We start from the raw sequence: 26,577 nt of genomic DNA, 5'->3' as shown, positions 1-26,577 counted from the left end.
AGATCCAACACTGCCCCTTCTCTAGTTGGTACTTCTATGTATTACTGCAAAAAACTATCCTGCACACATTTTACAAACTCCAAACCATCCATCCCTTTTACAGAATGGGCTTCACAGTCTATGTGTGGAAAATTAAAATCTCTCACAATCACAACCCTGTGCTTACTACTAATATCTGCTATCTCCTTGCAAATTTGCTCCTCCAATTCTCGCTCCCCATTAGGTGCTCTATAATACACCCCTATAAGTGTTACTACACCTTTCCCATTCCTCAATTCCACCCAAATAGTCTCCCTAGACAAGCCCTCTAATCTATCCTGCCAGAACACTGCTGTAATATTTTCTCTGACAAGCAATGCAACACCTCCCCCTCTTGTCCCTCCGATTCTATCACACCTGAAGCAACGAATTCCAGGAATATTTAGTTGCCAATCACACCCGTCCTGCAACCATGCTTCACTAATAGCTACAACATCATATTTCCAGGTATCAATCCATGCCCTAAGCTCGTCCACCTTTCTTACAATGCTCCTAGTGTTAAAATAAATGCATTTAAGAAATTCTCCACCTCTTCCTCTCTGTTAATCTCTAACAGTACAAAGAACTTTACTGTCTTCACTTTCTTCCTCCTCCCATACATCTGTTCCTACACTCTGGTTCCCCTCCCCCCTCGTTTCTAGTTTAAATCCACTGTAGCCATTCATTGAATTGGTTTTGGTTAATCTCTATTGGTAGAGTTTGGAGGAGATATAATACTCTGGGCAGTATATTCATTTTAATGGATTCAATCCTTGAACTAAGACTAAAAAAAGGAATTAGGTTCCATCTTGTTATATCTTCCTTAATGTTTTTATATACAGGAGAATAATTGCATTCTGATAATTTTGCCACATCTTTTGGCATAATGATGCCCAAATATTTGAAAGACTCTGTTTGCCATGCCCAGGGATATCTACTTTCAATTTCTCTTGGTGGGCTATAGTTATATGAAAGTAACTGTGTTTTATCTATGTTGATCTTGTATCCTGATAATTGACCATATTGTTCAAAGGATTGCATCATTTTAGGTAAAGAGTATGTTGGTTGCCCTAGATAGATCAAAATGTCATCCACATCATAGGCCAATTTATGCTCTGTCCCTTTAATAGTAATTCCCCTGATATCTTCATTTTGTCTGATTTATTGAGCTAATGGTTCCAGATATAACACGAAGAATAGCAGTGACCATGCACAGCCCTGTCACATGCTCCTTTCTAGGGTAAAACTATTTGATAAATATCTATTGATTTTAATCCTAGCAGTAGGGTTGTCATATAGTGCCAGTATAGTTTTAATAATTGAGTTATGTAAACCAAATCCATGTAAAACTCTGTAAAGAAAATTCCAATTAACAGAATCAAATGCCTTTTCAGCGTCCACGCTTATCACTATTGCTTCAATTTTATTTTTTTGTAAATGATCCATAATGTGAAGCATCCTTCCTATATGTGTTTGGTGCTGTTGTATAAAACCTGTCTGGTTGTTATGTATCAGTATGGGTAGAAACTCTTCTATTCGTTTGGCCATAATGGAGGTAAATAATCTAGTTAAATAATTTAGTTCAGCTTCAGTTATGTTAGCAGTCATTGTTATATTTTGTTCTTCGCTTAAAGTGGGTAACTCTAGAGAATTCAGGAAGGTGTCAATTTGGGTTATGTTTCCCCCTGGAACTTTGGAATACAGAGTTTTGTAAACCACTTCAAAAGCTGTGACATGCATTTTCTAATTTGTAGGCAACACCCTTACTACTGTTTGGGGGTCTGTATACAACTCCCATCGGGGTCTTTTTACCCTTGCAGTTCCTCAGCTCTATCAACAATGATTCAGCACCTTCCAACCCTATGTCACCTCTTTCTAATGATCTGATTTAATTTTTTACCAACAGATCAACACCATCCCCTCTTCCTTCCTGCCTATCCTTTTGATACAATGTGTACCCTTGGACATTGAGCTCTCAGCTATAATCTTTCTGCCGTGATTCAGTGATGTCTACAACATCATACCTGCCAGTCTGCAACTGTACTACAAGTTCATCTACCTTATTCTGTACACAGCACACATTCAGATATAACATCTTTGGTCCTCTATAAACCTTTTGATTTTATTGCACCATACTCAACCTTTGTCTGAGGTCTTACCAACATCTGCTGCCACAATCTCACCATTAACTGCTCCCATCCAACTGCAACCCTAGTTTAAACCCCACCGTGCAGCGTTAACAAACCTTAGTCCCCCTCCAGTTCAGGTGCAAACCATCCCTTCTGTACCTGGTCCCACCTTCCTTGGAAGAGAGATCTATGATCCAAAATTCTCATGCCCTCCCTCCTACACCAACTCCTAAGCCACATACTAATCTTTCTAGTTTTAGCCTCACTAGCACTGGCACGAGTAGCAATCTTGAGATTACAACCCTGGAGCTCCCTTCCTGTTTAGCATGTATATTTCGGACTGAGTCATGCCGTCTGCAGAAGTTCTCTGACGACTCAGCAGCAGCTGGGTGTATAAAGGGAAGGCGGGAGAATGAATACAGGGCCCTGGCGTCAAATGGTACAAGCTGAATCATCTTCAGCTCAACATCAGTAAGACAAAGGAGATGGTAATTGTCTTTAGGAAGACTAAGCTTGCACTGTTCCCTGTTCCTATTGATGGTGAGGACATGGATGTGGGCGAGGACCTACAGGTACCTGGCGGTGCACCTGAATGACAGACTTGAGTGGAGCACCAACACAGAGGCTGTGTACAAGAAGGGCCAGAGTCACCTCTATTTCCTGAGGAGACTGAGGTCCTTTGGAGTAAGCAGGCATCTTCTTCACATGTTCTACCAGTCTTTTATCACCAGTACAATCTTCTATGTGGTGATGTGCTGGGGCAATGACATTTACATGGATGGTGCTAACAGGCTCAATAAACTGATTAGAAAGGCTGGCTCTGTTATAGGAATCAAGTTGAACACACTGGAGCCTGTGGTAGAACAAAGGACCCTATGAAATATCCTGGGAATTCTGGACAATGTTTCTCACCCTCTGCATGCCACCTTGGCTGAACGGAGGAGCACTTTTAGTAATAGACCAAGACAGCTGCGATGCTCCAAAGAGCTCTCTATGACGTAATTTTTACCCTCGACCATTAGGCTCTATAATGAGTCGATCTATAGCTGGGTAAGTAATGACACCCTCCTGTTATATAGTTTGAGGTAACTTTCTTATTCTTTTTACTTCTCTTCTAATATTTGTATATTTGTAACTTGTAATGCAACTGTGACACTGTAATTTTTTTTGGGATCAATAAAGCATCTATCTATCTATCTGCCCTTTAACTTAGCACCTGACTCCCTATGCAGAACCTTATCACTCATCCTACCTATGTCATTGGTACCTACATGGACCATGACTTCTGGCTGTTCACCTTCCCACTTAAGAATGCGGAGGACTCCATCTGAGATATCCCTGACACTGGAGCCAGGAGGGAACATACTAACTGTGAATCTCGTTCTTGCCCACAGAACCTCCTGTTCATTCCCCTAACAACCGAATCTCCTATCACCGCAGCATGCCTCTTCTTCCCCATTCCTGTCTGAGTCACAGAGGCGGACTCAATGCCAGAGACCCAATCATGTGACCTTCATCTGTTAGGTCGTTCCCCTTGACAGTATCCAAAGTGATGTACCTGTTGTTGAAGGGGATGGCTACAAGGGTTCTCTGCACTGGCTCCTTAACCACTTTCCCTTTCCGGACTGTCACCCAGTTTCCTGAGTCCTACACCTTGGGTGTAACTACCTCTCTATATATCCTATTTATCACCTCAGATTCCCAAATGATCCAGAATTCATTGAGTTCCAGCTTCAAGTCCTTAATGAGGTTTGTTTGAAGCTGCAGCTGGATGCACTTCTCACAGTTGTAGTCATCAGATACACCAGAGGTCTCCCTGCTTTCCCATATCCCGCAAGAGGAGTATTTCAATGGAATAACAACAGAGAATACCCCACAGGCTAACAGAACTCCTAAATTCCCAAATTCAAATATGGCATACAGCACAGAAATCCCAACATCAAAAGTTTTGTGGAGTAGAAGTAATTTACTCCAGCCAGACACTGACCAATATAAACACCCTCAACTGAAGAGAGAATTTTAGTGATGGCTATTGTATTAGTAGTTAGTAGACAGAAAGAATTTCTAATTATTGCTGAAATATAATTTTAACATTTACCTGGACCAATGCAAAATGATGTGATTACACCAAGAATGGATAACACATTCACGTATGACATCCAGAACACTTTATCCTGAAAAACATATAGTTTCAAGTAACAGAAGTCACAAAGAAGTGAGTTAAATATTAACATACAGATTTTCTCCAAATCTTACGATAGGATATGGAGTGTAATATACTTTTCAAATTGAGGACATTTACACTTGCTACTATTAAACAGTGGCATTGAAACAAGTCCAAGGAATGACGGCCAGTAATTCTGAGAGCAGACAGAAACACAGTGTGAACACTGGAAAGAGGGCACCACCTCTCAAACTACAGCCTCCCAAATAACTTCTGCCCCACCTGTGGTACGAGTCTGCAAGTCCCACATTGGATTCTGTAGCTACAGGTGAGGCCAAACAAACAGAATAGAAGAAAATCCACCTCAATCTGACTGCGTAAAAACAAGCGTGTAGACATATAATCTCTATGTAATGTATTGTTTTGGGTCTTTCTAAAGTTGATGATATTGCCCTACTGAAGACAGGGTCTTGATAGCAAGCTGACAGTGAAGTAATGAAATACCACTAAACTTCTGTAGAGTAGCGAAGTATCAATATGTGATAAAGTTTACCTCCTGTGCAGGTTGTGTAGAATTTCAGATTGCTGCCAGGACAGAGTGAAAGCGAGATGCAGCACGTAATGGAAATTTACTATGGCTAATCATTAAGCACAAGACATTCTGTAGATGCTAGAAATCCAGAGTAACTCACAATGCTGGAGGACACAGCAGGTCAGACAGCATCTGAAAAGGTATGACGTTGACATTTTGAGCTAAGGCCTTTCATCAAGCCTGACTCTCTATTCCTTTCCATGGATGCTGCCTGTCCTGCTGAGTTCCTCCAGCATTTTGAGTGGCCAGGTAATATACCAATCCCACATACAGCGGTCAGGAGCTGAAATAACAATCTAGTTCAATCAGCATCTGTGAGTGGAAAGGAATTGTGAAAACTTGGGAGTCAAAAAACCGTGCATCAGGATAGGAGCTGGAGGGAGTCATGAGTATCAGCTGTAGTAGATGCACCGTTGTGGCATCCTTCGTGTTCTTTGCTGAGATATTTAATGAAAATGTATGTATGTTTAAGGCACAAGTTGATATTCTTGATTGGTCATGAAGGGATACAGGGAGAAGGCAGGAGATTGGGGCTGACAAGAAAATGGATCGGTCATGATGAAATGGAAAAGCATACTTGATGGGCCAAATGGCCTAATTCTGCTCCTATATCTCATAGCCAAAAATTTTGTTGTCATATGCTAGCCTCATCCACAAATAATCCAGCAGGAACAGGTTTTAGAACCAATCAAGACATCTGCTTTAGTGTCTGTTCAAATAGATATGCTGCATCTGTTCAGATGCCGCTGGAATACTGTATCTCGTGAACCACCTTTCGGTGAAGTGCCCCTTTAAATTTGCCTAAGGTCTATTGCATGACCCTACTCCTACAAACTGAGGATTACTCTCAAACTCCCTGCTTTACAGGGTTTCTGCTCAATCATATCCTTGACCTTTCATTTTAAGGCAAACATTTGACTTATGGCAGACCATTCAATTCATAGCCAGCCTCTCTGGTGACAATATTTTTAAACTTAAATTCCATAAGACCACAAGACAAAGGAACAGAATTGGGCCACTTGGCCCTTTGAGTCTACTCCACCATTCAATCCTGGCTGCTCTATTTTCCCTCTCAAACCTGTTCCCCTGCCTTCTTCCCAAAACCTTTGATGACTTTCTCTTTAAGCATCTCTTAATCTAATGACCTGCCCCTCATAACCAGCTTTGGCAACTAATTCCACAGATTCACAACCTTCTGGACAAAGAAACTCCACTTACTTCATCTCTGTTGTAAAGCAAAGCCTTCTATTTTCAGGCTGTGCTTTCTGGTCCTAGACTCTCCCACTATTGGAATCATCTTCTGCAATCTATCCAGGCTTTTCAATATTCAGTAGTTTCAATGAAACTCTCCCCCCCCCCCCCCCCCACCACCATTCTTCTAAACTCTCATGCTACACATATACGTATAAAACCTTTCATTCCCAGGATCATTCTTGAAAACCTCCTCTGGACCATCTCCAATGCCAACACATCCTTTCTTAGATACGGAGCTCAAAACTGCTCACAATACCTCAAATGTGGTCTGACCAATGCCTTAGAAAGGCTCAGCCTTACATTCTTGTCTTTGCCTTACTTCCAATTCAGCTTGCAAGTTAATATTCAGGGAAACCTGCACTGTCAAGTCCCTTTCCACTGCAATTTCTGAATTCTCTCCCGATTCAGAAAGTAGTCTACACCTCTATTCCTTCTTACAAAGCATGGCCATAACACTTCACTACATTGTATTCTATCTGCCACTTCTTTGTCTATTTTTCTAACTTATCCAAGTCATTCTGCAATCTCCCTACTTCTCTACACTGTCTGCCTCTCCACTTACCTTTCTATCATCCACCAACTTGGCCACAAAGCCACTAACTCTGTCATCCAGACTAATAACACAGAGCATGAAAAGTAGAGCACCCAGCACTGACCCCTGTGAAGCAACACTAGTCAACAGCAGCCAATCAATAAAGGCCATCTTTATTCCTACCTTTTGCCTTCAAGTCAGCCAATTTTCTATGCTAGTATCTTTCCTGTGATACCATGGGCTCATACCTTGTTTAGCAACCGCATGTGTGACACCTTGTCAAAGGCTTTCTGAAAATCCAAGCACACAACATATACTGACCCTCGTTGTCCATAAGACCTTGAGACACAGGAGCAGAATTAGGCTATTCAGCCCATCGAGTCTGTTTCACCATTCCATCATGGCTGATCCTGGATCCCACTCAACCCCATACACATGCCTTCTCGCCATGCCCTTTGATGCCCTGACTGATCAGGAAACGATCAACTTCTGCCTTAAATATATGCACAGAATTGGCCTCCACTGCAGTCTGTGGCAGAGCATTCCACAGATTCACTACTGTCTGGCTAAAAAAAAATTCCTCCTTACCTCTGCTCTAAAAGGTTGCCCCTCAATTTTGAGGCTGTGCCCTCTAGTTCTGGATACACAAACCATAGGAAACATCTCCAGATCCACTCTATCTAGTCCTTTCAACATTCGGTAGGTTTCAATTAGATCCCCCAGGATCCTTCTAAATTCCAGAAAGTACAGGCCCATAGCAGCCAAACACTCCTCATATGTTAACCCCTTCATTCCTGGAATCATCCCCATGAACTTCCTCTGGACGATCTCCAATGATAACACATCCTTTCTGAGATAAGGGGCCCGAAACTTGTTGACAATACTCCAAGTGCAGCCTGACTGGTATCTTATAAAGTCTCAGCATTATCTCCTTGATTTATAATTGACTCCCTTTGAAATAAGTGCCAACATTGCACTTGCCTTCTTTACCACAGACTCAACTTGTAAAATAACCTTCTGGGAGTCTTGCACGAGGACTCCCAAGTCCCTCTGCACCTCTGATGTTTGAATCTTCTCCCCATTTAGATAATAGTCCGCACTGTTGTTCCTTTTACCAAAATGCATTATCATATATTTCACAACATTGCACTCCATCTGCCACTTTTTTTGCCCATTCTTCCATTGGTCTAAGTCCTGCTGCAATCACAGTGCTTCCTCAGCAATACCTACTCCTCCACCTATCTTTGTAACATCCAGAAACTTTGCCACAAAGCCATCAATTCTATTACCCAAATCATTGACAATGTGAAAAGTAGCGGTCCCAATACTGACACCTGAGGAACACCGCTAGTCACCGGCAACCAACCAGAAAAGGCCCCTTTATTCCCACTCACTGCCTCCTGCATGCTATCCATGCCAGTATCTTTCCTATAATACCATAGGATTTTATCTTATTAAGCAACCTCCTGTATGGACCTTGTCAAATGCCTTCAGAAAACCCAAGTAAATGACATCCACTGCCTCTCCTTTGTCCACCCTGCTTGTTACTTCCTTGAAGAACTCTTACCAGATTTGTCAGGCAGGATTTCCCTTTACAACAAATGCTGATTTTGACTTATTTATCATTAGTCTCCAAGTACTTTGAAACCTCATCCTTAATCATGGATTCCAACACTTTTCCAACCACTGAGGTTAGGCTAACAGGCCTACAATTTCCTTTCTTGTGTTTTCCTCCATTTTTAAAGAGTGGAGTGACATTTGCAAACCTCCAGTCCTCTGGGACCATGCCAGAGTCAAGTGATTCTTGAGAGATCATGACCAACACATCTGTTATCTCTTGAGCAGCCTCTCTCAGGACTCTGGGATGTAGTCCATTTGGTCTAGGTCACTTATCCACCGTAAGACCTTTGAGTTTGCCTAGCACCTTTTCCTTTGTAGTAGCAATGGCACTCACTCCTGCTCCCTAACAGTTACAGACCTCTGGCACACTGCTAGTGTCTTCCACAGTGAAGAATGATGCAAAGTACCCATTAAGATCAGCTGCCTTTTTTTGTTGTCTCCCATTACTACCTCACCAACATAATTTTCCAGTGGAACTCTCACCTCTCTTTCACTCTTTAAATAACTGAATTTTTTTTGGTATCCTGCTTTATACTATTGGCTAGTCTGCCCTCATATTTCATCTTTTCCAGTCTTGTAGCTTTTGTAGTTGCCTTTTATTAGATTTTACAAAATTCCCAATCATCCAACTTTCCACTCACTCTTGCTACCTTATATGCCCTTTCCTTGGCTTTTATACAGTCTTTAACTTCCTTTGTCAGCCACAGTTGCCAACCCCTGTCACTTAAGAACTTCTTCCTCTGTGGAACTCTATCCTGAGCCTTGTGAACTTTACCCAGAAACTGCTGCCATCTCTGCTCTGCCATCACCCCCACCAGTATCTTCATCCAATCCACCTGGGCAAGCTCCTCTCTCATGCCTCTGTAATTCCCTTTATTCCATTGTGGTACTGATACATGTGGTTTATGCTTCTCTCTCTCAAATTGCAGTATGAATTCAATCAATTATGATCACTGCCTCCTAAGGGTTCCATTACATTAAGCTCCCTGAAAAGATCTGGGTTATTACACAACACCCAGTCTAAGATAGCCTTTCCCCATGTAGGCTCAAGCACAAGCTACTCTCAAAACCCATCTGGTAGGCATTCAACAAATTCCCTCTCTTGCGATCTGACACCAACCTGATTTTCTCAGTCCCCTTGCATATTAAAGTCCCCCATTACAATTGTGTCATTACCCTTATTACATGTCCTTTCCAGCTCCCTTTGCAACTTGAACCTACATCTTTGCTACTACTTGGAGGTCTATATATGATACCCATAATGTTTTTTTTACACTTGCTTAACTTCACCCACAAAGATTCAACATTCTCTGACCCTATGTCTCATCTTTCTAAAGATATAATTCCACCTCTTACCAAGACAGCCACACCACTACATATGCCTTCCTGCCTTAACTTTTGATACAAAGTATATCCTTTGATGTTAAGCTCCCCACTATGGCCTTTCATGACTCAGTGACGCCCACAAGATCACACCGACCAATTTCTAATTGTGCCACGAATTCCTCCACCTTATTGTGAATGCTACACACATTTAAATACAGCACGCTTAGTCCTGCATTCTTCACCCTTTTGAATTTTGCCTCTGTGGTACAATTTAACTCTTTGCATTTATACCCAGTCATTTGTTTGTCTCTCCTTATGTTCATGTTGCACTCATCATGCACTTGTAAACCTGCTGACTCATCCTCAGCTCTATCAATCTGGTTCCCATTCCCCTGCCATATTAGTTTGAATCACTCCTAACAGCTGTCTAGCAAATCTGCCTGCAAGAATATTGGACCCCTTGAATTGTCAATCCTGCCTGTTACTTCCTCAATGAATTCCTACAGATTTTTCAGGTAAGATATCCCTTAAGGAAGCCATGCTGACTTCAGCCTATGTGATCACGTGTCTTCAAGTACCCCACAGCCTTATCCTTCAGCATGGACTCTATCATCTTGGCAATCACTGAAGTCAGGTTAATTGACCTATAGTGTCCTGTCTTTTGCCTCCTTTCTTTCTTAAAGAGTGGTGTGACACTGAGATTTTACATTTCTCTGGACCAATCCATAATCTCTTCAGGTACCTCTTTCAGAACCGTGGGGTGTAGTCCAACTGGCCCAGGTGACTTACTCATTGTCAGCACCTTCATGGTGATAGCAACTACACTCACTTCTGCAACCTGATATTGTCAGATTTCTGGCACACTACAAGTGTCTTCCACAGTGAAGACAGGTGCAAAATGCTGATTCAGTTTGTCTGACATTTCTTTGTCTCCCATTACTACCTGCCCAGTGTCATTTTCCAACAGTCCAACATCCAGTCTTGCCTCCCTGTTACTCTGCAAATATCTGAAAAAACTTTTCATATCACTTTTTATATTATTGGACAGCTTACCTTCATGTCTTATCTTTTCTCTCCTTATTGCTTTTTAGTTGTCTTCTGTTAGTTTTTAATATCTTCCAAATTCTGTCGCTTCCCACTAACTTTTGTAAAACCACGTGCCCTCTCTTTTGCTTTTATGCTGTCTTTAACATCCTTGCTGCTATGGTTGCCTCATTCCAAATGTCTCTCTTCCACACACTGAAAGAACATGAAGACCAGAGAGCCTGAAAGCAGCAATCCCCTTGAATTCAGGCTCTAATTCTCCCTCCCCTTGACTTCACAATCCACAATCTACCTCCTCTGCCTCTTGAGGAATGGAGGAAATTGCTTAAATTTATTTTTGCATATATCTATATTATTACACTGAATTAATAATTCTTTGATAACATGTGACAAATTCCCCTAGGAATCTTCATAAGTATGGTTCCATAACAACATAATGAAAGGCATTATATAACTGAAATATCTGCAATGCAATACTACTTCACTGTTTTTTCAGGAAGGTGTTTTGTCCCTGTGATTCTTTCTCTTTTGCTTGATACACAGCCCTTAGAACACCAACCTGCTTTTTAAAACACCATTGCCAATTTTAGATGAAGAAATGTGTATATAAACTGTAGCTTCACATACAAAATGCTGGAGACTGCATCTAAGGAGGGGAATAAGCAATAATGCTTTGAGCTGAAACAGAAAGGAAAGGGGGCAGAAGCTGGGGGGAGGGAAGGAGTTCAAGCTGACATGTGATAGGTAAGTCCAGATGGGTGTGTGGGGAGGGGGAGATGAAGCTAGGACAGGGATGGGAGGACGGTAAGAAGCTATGAGACAGATGGGAGGATGGTGAGAAGCTGTGAGATGGATGGGAGGATGAAGTGAGAAGCTGGGAGATGGATGGGAGGATGAAGTGAGAAGCTGGGAGATGGATGGGAGGATGAAGTGAGAAGCTGGGAGAGGGATGGGAAGATGAAGTGAGAAGCTGGGAGGTGATAGGTGGAAGAGGACAAGGGCTGAAGAGAAGGAATCTGATAGAAGAGGACAGTGATCAATGGAAGAAAGGGAAGGAGGGAACTAGACACAAGCAGGTGAGGAGTACAGAAGGGTGAGAGTGTAGCCAGAATGGGAAATGGAAATGGGAGAGGGAGCAAAAGGGGAGAAATTACCAGAAGTTAGAGAAACCAATGTTCATGCCCTCAGGATGGAGACTACCCAGATGGCCAGCTTCACCTTCACCTGCTCACATCTACTGATCTCAAGAGTTACTTACAAACACTGAAGACAGACAAAAGCTGAATTAAATATCTTCAGCGAATTGAGCAAGGCAGTGTGCATTAGACGTCCCAATACAAGTTGTGGAACAGCCGTGGTTTGATCAAGATGATAAATCAAATTATATACCTGCAGGTTAAGTGAAAGCGTGAGTAATCCAAAGAAGAATGACATGAGACAAAATCCACCAATGAGAAGAGGCTTTCGGCCAAGTCTTTCAATGGTCAGACCCTGGAGAGAAAAATAGGATTTTCATTTTCATTTAATAAACACTGTGAGTAAGTTATAGAAACTGATTGCATTCTTTTCATTGACATGGAGCGAAGGAACTGGATCTATTTCTTAGATGAGGAAGTCTCATGCGGCATTCGCAAAGCCCAAGTTAAAGAACATTGTAACTACTGACTTGAAATTACTGCCCAGCTGACAAATACCCAACTGATTTGCATGGCATTCCCATGTTCATTATTTTAGTTCAAACAGTATCTAAATCGAAATGAACAATTACAAGTTAAATAAATGAAATGCTAGGGGCTACAAATACAATAATTATTAATAAATTCAGGAGAAACATCTTTATTTTGAGATGTGTCCCCATAATGAATTTTTGAGATGAACAGCATGAACAAGTAGACAATGGGCAGCATGGTTAGTGCAATACTTTACAGCACAGGCTCTAAGATTCTCATTCAAATCCCGTCGCTGTTTGTAGGAGTTTTTATATTACTACAAAGATTTCCTCCAGGCATTCTGGTTTCCTCCCACACCCCAAAGACATACTGCTTAGTGTTAGTAAGTCATAGACATACTATGTCAGTGCTGTGAGTGTGGTGACACAGCACGACATGTCTGGTTTGCTTTGACACAGAACAATACATTTCGCTGCATGTTTCGATGTACATGAGACAAATAAAGCTGATCTTTAAAAAGGAAAAAGAAACAGAATAGCTTCCAGCTTGGATCAAACAACAAGGAGTAAGCCGATACTCATGTGGAAATAAATAAACACCAAAGATCAAATGCTCTCCTCAGGTACTGTAAACCCCGTGTATAAATAGCAGGGTGAGTAATATCATAAAACTGCCTGACTTTCTAGTAATATTTACAACAGTATGTTATTGCATTAAAGCATGTAGAAAAATAAGTCTTGCAAAAATATTACTAAACTAGCGCACTAAAAACTCCTGACCAGAATACTTGTGATTTTCTGTTCTCCAAAAAGGAAAGCACACATGGCTTCTTTAAAGTTATTTAATCACAAAAGATGAAATTGAATGCTGGAAATATGAACCATGGTTCCAAAATAAGCATCCTGTCTTTGAGCTTTCATAACAAACCCAATGAAACTAGATTCCAACAGTCACAGCCTTTCATCTAGAGTTGTGAGTGTGCAAATAAACATTTTTGACTTGATAAAAAAAACTGCTCAAAATATTCCACTGGTCAACAAGACGGAGTGAACAGATCAGATCAAAGACCCTGCTTCAACAATGGGAAGCGAGTAGAAAGCTGCAAAAGGCGGCGGGGAGATGGAAAAGACAAAGGAAACAGGTTTGCTCAGTTAATTCCAACAGTTATAGAGCCACAGTCGATAGATTAATGAGTAAACTCAGAAATCATCAAACAGATATTCCCTTTCCTTATCTTCCAGACTTCCAAAGGATACATTCTCTTCAGTACTCTATGGTCCAAAACATGTGAAACTCAGATGTGAAATAATCATCAAATAGTTAAACATGTCTTTAAAAGACTTCTCATGGGTTGGGGGAATCCTTCTGACTTCTGGGCATATTGAACTGTGCCCAGAAAATTGAAGGGCATAATTGCTAATGCTGAGCTCCAAAATATAGTGTGTCTATCAATGCACATTGCTTCAAAGTGTGACAAACTCCACAAACATTCCCATGGACAATGGGTAACATATGCAGATAAAAAAGTAAATAACAGGTATAAATGAATAAAATATGGCAGCCAGTGTATACCATCATACTGATGTGAATTTTAAATTGTTTTTGCTCATGAATACATTTGAATGGCTCAACATCTGCTACAGATCAAAGTAGTTCATTACAGAACAACATTTCACCTCTATATGATCACTAATAAATTACTTTTCATTAGCACAATTACAAGTACTAAATTCAGAACGTCTCCATGTTGCACTTCCAGTGCTGTCGTCTTCTCAATTTTTTCTTATCTTTGTATCAAAGGTTACATAGAAACATAGAAAACCTACAGCACAGTACAGGCCCTTCATCCCACAAAGTTATGCCAAACATGTCCCTACCTTCGAAATTACCAGGGTTACCCATAGCCCTCTATTTTTCTAAGCTCCATGTACCTATCCAAAAGTCTCGTAAAAGACCCTATCGTATCTGCCTCCACCACTGTTGCTGGCAGCCCAATCCATGCACTCACCACTCTCTGCATAAAGGTTGTCATGGAGGGAATAAAAAAAATTAAAAATGCAGGCAATGGAAATCTGAAGCAAAAACAGAAAATGCTGGAAGAACTCAGCAGGTCATATATCATCTGTGGGAAGAGAAACAGTTAACATTTTAAGATGAAAATCTTATTTCACAGCTGAGAAAATGAGAAAACAAGCTAATCTCAATACCAGAGATGGTGGAGGGGGCCAAAGGAGAGATTATTCTGGCACTGGCCAAGACACTTTGTCCATATGCCTTCAGGAGCTGATGGACTCATAGTTCTGAAGCTCAACAGAGTTTCCCCAAGAATATATAGTTATGGTTAAGTTTTTTGTTGGCAACACCAGTTCTGTTAGAATGCTACTCTAATGGACTGCATTGTAAGTGCTAATGCATCAGAGAGTTATCACTGATGGCTAAGGCCTTCATTTCCTGGACGCATTATAATAAAAGGTAGTGCAGCATGTTCAAATATATCAGGTTGAGTGATGTTAGAGGCTCCTGTAGAATTACTGGTGTGAAATACTGCCAGAAACCACATTACATTCTTAAATAGCAACTGAATCTCTTCCTTCTCTAAGAACCAAGCTTTTGGTATTCATCATAACCTCTTCTAACTGGCTTTCATGACAACATTTTCTGGTCCTGCTTCCTGTGAAACATTTCTGGATGCTTCACCCGGTGCAATACAAATTATAGCAAATGCTGCTGTAATCAAGTTTCAACCTTTCATACTTTACTACATTTTACTCATTTTAAATTGATCGTGACAGCTGCTGTATGGCCTCTGACTAAGCCGATACATCCTCGAATTTAAACAGATTTGCTTCACAGACCATCCCTATGTCCATCTAAAATGTGTGATGAAACTACCCACATTCAATTCACTTGTGAATCTCTCAGCAGTATCTTCATCAGTCAGCCTGGCTGAAGTCACACACCTTTCAAAGCTTGGTTAAATCTACTTGGCACAATTGGAGTATAAACGTTGTATTGTTTGCTGTGTAATCAAAACTATGTAGTCAGCTTTGAGCTTGCTATTTTGCTATGCATGTATCCAATTTAGTAGGAGAATGAAATCTTAAGAATGTAGAAGATAATGGTGTGTTAATGAGAGGTAGCTAAGAGATGTAGATTAGAACATGGGTCAATGGGTAGAAACAATAGTGGCGGATGTACGTGATACGCAACTGTAGACCGATTGGATATGCTAATACAACTAAACCAGGAGATTGCTATAAAACATGCTATGTCCAAGGATTGGTGGGCAATCAGCGACTAGCTCAATGACTGTCTCAGCTTTGATTTGCAAATTAAAGTTTAATACTTCTTGAAGAATCTTCTGCATCTCCTGGTTGTTTGTGGGGCACGAGAAACCACAACAGCACATGATCTTTCAGTGGTAACAATTTGAAGCTCTCAAACAACATACTTCCACCTGAATAAAAATTAACTGGGAATTTGGGTATAGAAGGCAGTTAGACTAAGAGTGCAGCAAGTCACATTGTAAGACTTTCCTCTCTTAGCACAGGCTTGCCAGTCATTCAACTGTAATAGACAGCTATACTCTGTGCATTTACAGATATTGCAATTTAAAAACTCAAAAAAGTAGGAATAATGCAGATAACACATACAAAATGCTGGTGAAACACAGCAGGCCAGGCAGCATCTATAAGGATAAGCACTGTCAACATTTCGGGCCAAGACCCTTCATCAAGACTAACTGAAAGGAGAGATACTAAGAGATTTGAAAGTAGTGGGGGGAGGCGGAAATGCGAAATGATAGGAGAAGACCGGAGGGGGTGGGATGAAGCTAAGAGCTGAAAAGGTGATTGGCGAAAGTGATACAGAGCTGGAGAAGGGAAAGGATCGTGGGACAGGAGGCCTCAGGAGAAAGGTGGGGGGGGGGGAAGCACTAGAGGGAGAGGGAATGCAGATGCCTGTGTAATACTCAATTGCCTGGAAATACTTTACAGGGATGTCTGTGCCTGTGGAAGAGTGAATGAACAGTGCAGATTTGTAATAAAAATTAATGTTCGATACTTCTTGATTTCATTTTCCCTTACAATATTGACCCAGGCATTTGTTTCATATGACATGTCTGATAGCAATAAATCTACAAGAGCATCACAGAAACGTCAGAATATCTCCCTTTACAGCACAGAAGTGAGGAGTAAACTCAAACATGAGGTTGCTTGATCATTTCCTTGTAGCTTTATGAAAGTTAACATGTTCCGAGTTTTCGTTACCCAGCTACTGCAATATTCCAACAACACCTCTGCAACGGTGTTACTTTGTGGAGTGCTTCCACAAAGTGTGATTGCATTCTGAGACAGCCAGAACATATCTGAATAAGCACCACCAGTTTACATTAGTCTTGAAAACAGAATGCAAACAGAAAAGCAGATTCCAACAGTGATTTTCACACACACTTGTAGTAGAGGTTGGCACATTTAAAAGGCTTTTGGACAGGTACCTGGACACGACAGGTTCAGAGGATATGAGCAAAATGCCGGTAAATGAGACTTGGTTGATGTGGCTTAGATGACCTCTTAACACTCTCAGGCACTTAACATACAAGGAGTCATACTTGTAAGCAGCATGAACATTGGACCTGCAGATCGATGCAAACTTAGTACATGCAATTTTGAGACTAGTGCATGCAAGCAATCGTTCACCAAGCAAGCAGCTCATAAAGCAAGGGCTCTATACAAGAACACAGACAAAATGCTGGAGGAACTCAGCAGGTCAGGCAGCATCTCTAGAAATGAATAACCAGCCAATCTTTCAGGCTGAGATCCTTCTTCAGGACTGGAAAGGAAGGGGGGAGAGAGGAGAAGGAGGGATAGCTATAAGGTAATAGGTGAAGCCAGGTGGGTGGGAAAGGTAAGGGGCTGGAGAAGGAGGAATCCAATAGGAGAGGAGAGTGGACCTAAGGAGACAGGGAAAGAGGAGGGGCACCCTGGGGAGGTGATACGCAGGTGAGGTGAAGAGGTAGAGTCCAGAGTGGGGAACTGAAGAGGGAAAGCAGAGGGGAACAAATTTACCAGAAGGAGAAATCGATATTTATGCCATCAGATTGGAGGCTACCCAGATGGAATATGAGGTGTTATTCTCCATCCTGAAGGTGGCCTCATCGAGGCAAAGGGACATGAATCAACATGTCAGAAGAGGAATGGGGATAGGAATTAAAATGTTTGGTTACCAGGAAAATTTGCTTTTGGCGGATTTGATCCCCCAATTTAAGACCGGGCTCACCAGAGTAGGAGAGGCCACATTGGGAGCACTGGATACAATTCACAACCCCAAAAGATTCACAGATGACCTGTCGCCTCACCTGGAAGGAGTAATTGAGGCTCTGACTGGAGGTAAGGGAGGAGGTGAATAGGAACGTGTGGCATTTCTGTCACTTGCAGGGATATATGAGAGCAGAGAGCATAGTGGGGAGGGACAAATGGACAAGAGAATCATGGACACAGCTGAAATAGATTCCTTAACAGTATGTGTATTACTGACCTCCACAATCTGTTCTCAAGCTGGCCTGCGTTCCCCATTTGTGCTTGCTTTCTGAGTAAAGGCCACCAACATGAACATGCATTTCAATGTAAACACAGACCACAAATCAGTTTATGTCGCTGTTGTGATTCATGCACGCTGAGATCCATGGACTGCTCAGGGCTAGATCAATGGTGTTCAGGTCCTGATACAATCACAGGTAAGACATCTTACAGGCAGAGAGGCAATTCCAGACAAAACTCAAACCACTGAAGGATGCTCGACACATGTGGCAGGGCTTGGATGCCATCACCTCCCATGAAGTGAAACCAAGCAGCATGGGCGACAACAAGGCTCCGCTCCCTGATGCGCTCAATGCCTTTTATGCTCACCTTGACCATCAAAACACGGAGGCATCATCGTGAACTCCCTCAGCCCCTGATGACCCTGTGATTTCAGTATCTGAGGTCAATGTGAGAGCACCTTTCACAAAGGTGAACACACAGAAACCATTTGGCCTGGATAGGGTACCTGGAAGAGTACTAAAGTCCTGTGCGGATCAACTGACTGGAGTGTTCACTGAGATCTTTAACCTCTCACTTACAAGGATGCTGCTGAGATTTGAGGAGCTGAGTTGTAGGGAAAAGGTGAACATGTTATTCTCCGGAGCACAGGAGAATGAGGGGAGATTTGACAGAGGCGTAGCAAGTCACAAGGTGTATAGATAGGGTAAAGGCATGCCGGCTCTTTCCATCGGCAAGAACAGAACTAGAGGCCTTGGGTTAAGGGTGAAAGGTGGAAAATTAAGGGGAACCGAGGGAGGACTACTTTACTCAGAGGGTGATTTGAATAAGGAACAAGCTGCCAGTGGAAATAGTGGCTGTGGGCTCGACTATGACATTTAAGGTACATGGATGAGGGCTATGGTCTGGGTACAGGGATTATACAGAACAACTCACCACGGATCAAGTGAGCTGAAGGCTTTGTTTCTGTTCTGTAGCACTCCACCTATTAAGGGAGGAAGGAAAAAGTAGGGAAATTAAAGGCTAGTGAGCCAGACCAGTGGTTCGCAAAATGTTAGAGCTTGTAGTGACAAAAAACAAATCCAAAAATCAAAACCATTAACGCTAGCCTGCGACCACCATGGGGTTGTTATACTTGCATGACACACTCACAGCTCCAATGAAATTATTGTTTCCAAGAGTCAAATTCCTTATTTTGATCCTTTATTAGCAATTAGCAAACATTCAATTAAGTGGTGCTGAGCGATATCAAGTGTTACATAGAACATAGAATAGTACAGCACATTACAGGCCCTTCGGCCCACAATGTTGTGCCGACCCTCAAACCCTGCCTTCCATATAACACCCCCACCTTAAATTCCTCCTTATACCTGTCTAGTAGTCTCTTAAACTTCACTAGTGTATCTGCCTCCACCACTGACTCAGGCAGTGCATTCCATGCACCAACCACTCTCTGAATGAAAAACCTTTCTCTAATATCCCCCTTGAACTTCTCTCCCCTTACCTTAAAGCCATGTCCTCTTGTACTGAGCAGTGGTGCCCTGGGGAAGAGGCACTGGCTGTTCACTCTGTCTATTCCTCTTAATATCTTGTACACCTCTATCATGTCTCCTCTCATCCTCCTTCTCTCCAAAGTGTAAAGCCCTAGCTCCCTTAATCTCTGATCATAATTCATACTCTCTAAACCAGGCAGCATCCTGGTAAATCTCCTCTGTACTCTTTACAATGCTTTCACATCCTTCCTATAGTGAGGTGACCAGAACTGGACACAGTACTCCAAGTGTGGTCTAACTAGAGTTTTATAGAGCTGCATCATTCCATCGCGTCTCTTAAACTCTATCCCTCGACTTATGAAAGCTAACACCCCATAAGCTTTCTTAACTACCCTATCTATCTGTGAGGCAACTTTCAGGGATCTGTGGACACACACACCCAGATCTCTCTGCTCCTCCACACTACCAAGTATCCTGCCATTTACTTTGTACTCTGCCTTGGAGTTCATCCTTCCAAAGTGTACCACCTCATACTTCTCTGGGTTGAACTCCATCTGCCACTTCTCAGCCCACTTCTGCATCCTATCAATGTCTTTCTGCAATCTTCGACAATCCTCTACACTATCTACAACACCACCAACCTTTGTGTCATCTACAAACTTGCCAACGCACCCTTCTAGCCCCACATCCAGGTCGTTAATAAAAATCCTGAAAAGTAGAGGTCCCGAACAGATCCTTGTGGGACACCACTAGTCACAACCCTCCAATCTGAATGTACTCACTCCAACACAATCCTCTACCTTCTGCAGGCAAGTCAATTCTGAATCCACCTGGCCAAACTGCCCTGGATCCCATGCCTTCTGACTTTCTGAATAAGCCTACCTTGTCAAGTGCTTTACTAAAATCCATGTAGATCACATCCACTGCACTACCTTCATCTATATGCCTAGTCAGCTCCTCAAAGAACTCTATCAGGCTTGTTAGGCATGATCTGCAACTTCACAAAGCCATGCTGCCTGTCCCTGATCAGACCATGATTCTCTAAATGCTCATAGATCCTATCTCTAAGAATCTTTTCCAACAGTTTTCCCACCACAGATGTAAGGCTCACTGGCCTATAATTACCTGGACTATTCCCACTACCTTTTTTGAACAAGGGGACAACATTCGCCTCCTTCCCATCCTCCGGTACCATTCGTTGGACAACGAGGACCTAAAGATCCTAGCCAGAGAGCAGCCTGGGGAGTATTCCGTCAAGCCCCGGGGACTTATCCGTCCTAATGTATTTTAACAACTCCACCACCTCCTCTCCCTTAATATCAACATGCTCCAGAACATCAACCTCACTCATATTGTCCTCACTGTCATCAAGTTCCCTCTCAGTGGTGAATACCGAAGAGAAGTATTCATTGAGGACCTCGCTCACTTCCACAGCCTCCAGGCACATCTTCCCACTTTTATCTCTAATCGGTTCTACCTTCACTCCTGTCATCCTTTTGTTCTTCACATAATTGAAGAATGCCTGAACCTCAGCCGTCAGCAAAGATAGGACCTCTGCCAACCACAAGCACAAACTGCCACAAAATAACCATGAATACGTAACCTACTCCCATTGCTTTAACCACGCTCCACTCATCTGACTAGTTACCGTAATAAATGCACAGCACAAAATACATGGCTCCTATAAAGTTCTGTCTTAATGAAAAGCTTCCGGGTACTTGGAGGCACGTGATAAAATGGGTTGAAGTCAGCATCACTTGAACAGATTAGGAGAATGGGCAAAGAAGTGGCAGATGGAATAAAACATAGGGAAGTCATGAACTTCGGTAGAAGGAATAAAGGCGTAGACGACTTTCTAATCAGGGAAGGAATTCAGAAATCAGAATTGCAAAGGGATTTGTCAGTCCAAGTGCAGGATTCCTAAAGGTTTTTTTTTAGGTTGAGTTGGTAGTAAGGAAGGCAAATACAATGTTAGCATTCATTTCAAGAGGACTAGAATATAAAAGCAAGGATGTACCACCCACGACTTACAAAGCATTGGTCGGACCACTTCTGGAGTAATATGAGCAGTTTTAGGCCTCAAATCTAAGAAATTATGTGCTGGCAATGGAAAGGTTCAAAATGAGGTTCACGTGAGTAATCCCGGGAATGAAAGGGTTAATGTATAAGGAACATTGAATGGCTCTGGGCCTATAGTCACTGGAGTTCAGGAGAATGGTGGTGGGGGTGGGGGTGTATCACATTGAAACCCACTGAATATCCGAAGTACTGTACAGAGTGGAGTACACAGGATGTTTCCAATAGTGGGAGAGTCTAGGACAAGAGGTCAGCCTCAGGACACAAGGTGTCCCTTTGGAACAGAGATGACGAGGAGTTTCTCTCACCAGAGAATGGGGTGATGACTGGAATTTTCATATTACAATACATAGCTTCAGTCAAGTAATAAGGAAAAGTCTAAAGTTCATGGAATAATGTCTATGGAATAATATGCCTGTCCAGGTAGACCCTGTTTCAGCTTGTTCCCGTCCCACTGAATTCAAACCTGCATACCTCGACTCAGTTTTATCCACCCAGTCCAACCCTTTCTTACCTACAATCGTGACATTTCACACGCTCTTCACCTTTTCAATAATTTCACATTCCCTGGCCCCAAGCTGCTTATTTTCACTATGGATGTCCAGTCCCTGTACACCTCCATCCCCCACCAGGAAGGTCTCAGAGCTCTCCATTTATTTCTGGACACCAGACCCAACCAGCTCCCCTCCACCACCATCCTCCTCTGTCTAACAGAACTTGTCCTCGCTCTCCATAATTTCTCCTCTGGGTCCTCCCACTTCCTTCAAACAAAAGGTGCAGACATGTGTACTCACATGGGTCCCAGATATGCCTGCCTTTTTGTTGGCTCCGTGGAACAGTCTATGTTCCAAGCCTACACTGGTATCACTCCCCAACTTTTCCTTACCTACATCAACAACTGTAGAGCTCATCGACTGCATCAACTTTGCGTCCAACTTCCACCCTGCCCTCACATGTTGGTAGAGTCTCAGATGGAGATGAGAGGGCGTACAGGAATGAGATATGTCAACTAGTGAAATGGTGCTGCAGCAACAACCTGGCACTGAGCGTCAGTAAGATGAAAGAGCTGATTGTGGACTTCAGGAAGGGTAAGATGAAGAAACACATACCAATCCTCAAAGAGGAATCAGAAGTGGAGAGAGTGAGCAGTTCCAAGTTCCTGGGTGTCAATGCAGCTATAAAGAAGGCAAGACAGCAACTATACCTCATTAGGAGTTTGAAGAGATTTGGTCTGTCAAAAACACTCAAAAACCTCTATAGATGTACCTTGGAGAGCATTCTGACAGGTTGCATCACTGTCTGGTATGGGGCAGGGGTGTGTGGGGGGGGGGGTTACTGCACAGGACCAAAAGAAGCTGCAGAGGATTGGAAATTTAGTCAACTCCATCTTGGGCACTAGCCTAAAAAGTATCCAGGACATCTTTAGGGGGCGGTGTCTCAGAAACATAGCGTCCATTATTAAGGACCTTCAGCACCCAGAGCATGCCTTTTCTCACTGTTACCATTAGATAGGAGGTACAGAAGCCTGAAGGCACACACTCAGCGATTCAGGAACAGCTTCTTCCCCTCTGCCATCCGATTCCTAAACAGACATTGAACCCAGGAACACTACCTCACTTTTTAAACATATATTACTTCTGTTTTTGCATAATTTTTAATCTATTCAGTATGCGTATACTGTAATTGATTTACCTATTTATTTATTTTCACTTTTTTCTGTATTATATACTGTATTGAACTGCTGCTGCTAAGCTAACAAATTTCACGACATACGCCAGTGATAATAAACCTGATTCTGATTCTGAAAATTTACTTGGTCCAATTCCAACAGCTCCCTCCCCTTTCTGGATCTCTCAATCTCTATCTCCAGAGACAGCTTATCTATTGATGTTGATTATAAACCCACCGATACTCACAGCTACCTGGACTATACCTCCTCCCACCCTGTTACTTGTAAAAATGCCATCCCCTTCTCTCAATTCCTGTCTTCACCCAGTACATATGCTCTCAGGATGAGACTTTATATTCCTGAATGAAGATGTTCTCCTTCTTTGAAGAAAAGGGCTTCCCTTCCTCCACCATCAATACTGCCCTCAACCCATCATCCTTCTACCCCACAGATAGGATTCCTCTTGTCCTCACCTACCAGCCCACTAGCCTTCATGTCCAGCACATAATACTCCCTAACTTCTCCCATCTCCAATGGGATTCTACCACCAAACACATCTTTCCCTTCCCCCTTCTTTCTGTTTTCTGCAGAAATTGCTCCCTACATGACTCCCTTGTCCCTCCCCACTGATCTCCTGGCACTTGCAAGTGGAACAAGTGCTACACCTGCCTGTACACGTCCTCCCTCACTACCATTCAGGGGCCCAAAAAGTCCTTCCAAGTGAGGCAACACCTCACCTGTGAGCCTGGTATGGCCTCCTGAACATCAGCCAAGTCCCTACGCTCTATCCGCCAGAAAAAGCAGGATCTCCCAGTGGCCACCCATTTTAACTCCACTCTCTATTTCCATTCCAGCATGTCAGTTCAAGATCTCCCCTGCTATCGCAACGAGGCCTCACTCAGGGTGGAGGAGGAACAACTCCTTACGTCGGGGTAGCCTCCAAACTGACCTTCATTTTCTTAAACTTCCAATAATGCATCCCCTCCCCGACCAGTCCCCATTCCTTTTCCCTATCTCCTTACCTGCCCATCGCTTCCCTCTGGTGCTCCTTCTCCTTTTCTTTTTTCCATGGCCTTCGGTCCTCTCCTATCAGATTCTCCCTTCTCCAGCCCTGTATCTCTTTCTCCAATCACCTTCCTAGCTCCTCACTTCATCCCTCCCCCTCCCAGTTTCACCTATCACCTCCTGTTTCTTCATCCCCTACCCCACCCTCATCCCTACTTTCTAACTCATCCTCATCTTTTTTTCTCCAGTCCATGTGAAGGGTTTCAGCCTGAAACGTTGACTGTACTCGTTTCCGTAGATGCTGCCTGCCCTGCTGAGTTCCTCCAGCAGTTCATGTTTGTTGCTGGAAAAATATGTAGTTCGTGTGTGGAAATGGAGCCTCCATGTAATTGGTTAGGACCTTGAAATTAAAAATTAAAGACTAAAAATGTTGCTGCAGCTTTAGAAAGAATAAACAATGGCACTGCTGATGTCTTGTGAAGCATTAACAGAATTAGTCATAATGTTGTATGTATGGCATTAGATCTTCTCTTAGCAGTTAAATGGGGAGCATTAAGTGCAGTTACAGGCAGGGTGTTGTACTTAAACATTTTTTTATTTTATCTTATTTACTAAGATATAGCACAGACTGACTAGGCCCTTCTGGCCTGAAAATTACCGTGCATGGTATTCCTCATTCGCCAATGCAACTGGCGGAGTCCAGCTCACAGCAATCCAAGAGTTGGACCTTATGACTAAATGGCTGGGAAAGGAATCAAGTGAACAGGTGAAACACATACACTCACTGTACATCAACAACCCCAAGCTAGCCTTACACAAAGCATGGGAGAGACTTTGGGAGTGCTATGTGGCCCCTGAAATTATTGAAACGGCACTATTTCAACGGCTGGAAAATTTTCCTTGGGTGTCAGCCAAGTACCACACTAAACTAAGAGAACTCGGAGATGATGGAGATTCAATCTCATGGAGATTGAAGGTGCTAAAGAAGACGGCTATTTAACTGGCCTGTCATATCTAGATAGACCACATGGAATCGGACCAATTGTGGACAAACTTCCATTTGGGCTGCAAGAAAAGTGGGTGTCTATTGGCTCAGAGTACAAGAAAGAGAACGGTGGTCAATTCCCTTCCTTTAAGTATTTTAGTCGGTTTGTGTGCAAGAAGGTGAAGAAGCAAAACAACCCTAGCTTCATGAGTCAAGGTAGCAGCATAATTCACACCAAACTAGTCGAACCCACTTTGAACAATTTTAACATCAAAAAACGCGTTTCAGTGCATGAGACCGAAGTCTCCACAACTAACAATGAACCTAGCAGGTATTGTCCATTGCACAACAAACCCCACCCCCTCAAAAAATGCAGAATGTTTAGGAAAAAACCCTTTGTCAAGAGAAAGACCCTTCTCAAAGAAAAAGAAATATGTTTTAAGTGCTGATCCTTTACCTCCCACCTCGCTTGAGAGTGTACGTTCCCCGTAAAATGCTCTGAATGCAACAGCACTAATCATGATGGGGCCATGCATCCCGGCCCGTTACCGCAAACTGACAAAGCTCCTTCACCCTCACAAGTGGACGGCGGGGAGGGAGAGGATCACCCCAATACAATTGTTGTCAGCTCGAGCTGTACAGAAGTTCGCGGTCAATGTCAGTTAAGCTGTTCTTGTTCAAAGATCTGCCTCACTAAGGTGTACCCTAAGGGAGCCAAAGACAAGGCCATCAAAGCCTATGTAATTCTGGACGATCAGAGCAACTGCTCACTAGTCAGACCAGAGTTCCTCGACTTGTTCAACGTAGAGAGTAATCAATTCCCATCCTACCTTAGAACTTGTTAAGGCAGCGTAGAAACATATGGAAGGAAGGCAGAAGGCTTCCAGCTCGAGTCCCTGGATGGTAAAGTTGTCATCTGTCTCCCTCCGCTATTAGAGTGCAATGAAATTTTGAATAACCGCACTGAGATCCCGATGCCAAGTGCAGTGCTACACCAGCCACATCTCCGCCACATCACCAAGCACATCCCAGAACTGGATCCAAAAGCAGAAATACTCCTGCTACTCGGAAGAGACGTTCTCCAGGTGCACAAGGTCAAGCAGCAGGTCAATGGACCACACGATGCCCCCTTTGCCCAACGCTTGGATCTGGGCTGTGTGGTGATAGGAGAGGTGTGTCTTTCTTGGCAACGTACACAAACCGACAGTTAACACGCTCAAGACCAATGTGCTAGAGAGTGGCCGCCATTCAATTTTTCATCCCTGCACAAGCTTTATGTGTATCAAGGAAGCACAACAAGGCTTTAACAAGTGTAGTAAAGTAACCGAGAAGACATTGCGACAGTCAGTCTTCGCTCAAACTCAGCACGATAATAAACTTGCTCCACCAGCAGAAAAAACTCAAACGAGCGAGACATTTGAGCTGATCGAACCCAAAAGAGACTCGGAAATTCGGCTGCAAAT

The 26,577-nt window shown here is 42.8% G+C and overlaps 1 protein-coding gene across 7 annotated transcripts in view; it reads right to left on the bottom strand.

Annotated features, from left to right (window-relative positions):
• Positions 1-26,577, bottom strand: part of slc2a9l2 (solute carrier family 2 member 9, like 2) — a 408,559-nt gene that overhangs the window by 94,889 nt on the left and 287,093 nt on the right. For all 7 annotated transcript variants that reach the window (XM_059964824.1, XM_059964823.1, XM_059964828.1 and 4 more), the window contains 2 exons: positions 12,069-12,170; positions 4,246-4,321 (listed from right to left, as the gene is read on the bottom strand). In XM_059964824.1, coding sequence (XP_059820807.1) covers positions 4,246-4,321; positions 12,069-12,170 — 178 coding nt within the window. The remainder of the gene's footprint in view (positions 1-4,245; positions 4,322-12,068; positions 12,171-26,577) is intronic.

The sequence above is a fragment of the Hypanus sabinus genome, chromosome 3 (assembly GCF_030144855.1).
Source record: "Hypanus sabinus isolate sHypSab1 chromosome 3, sHypSab1.hap1, whole genome shotgun sequence".
NCBI lineage: Eukaryota > Metazoa > Chordata > Chondrichthyes > Myliobatiformes > Dasyatidae > Hypanus > Hypanus sabinus.
Note: the sequence above shows the minus strand (reverse complement) of the source record. Positions and strands in the feature narration are given on the sequence as shown.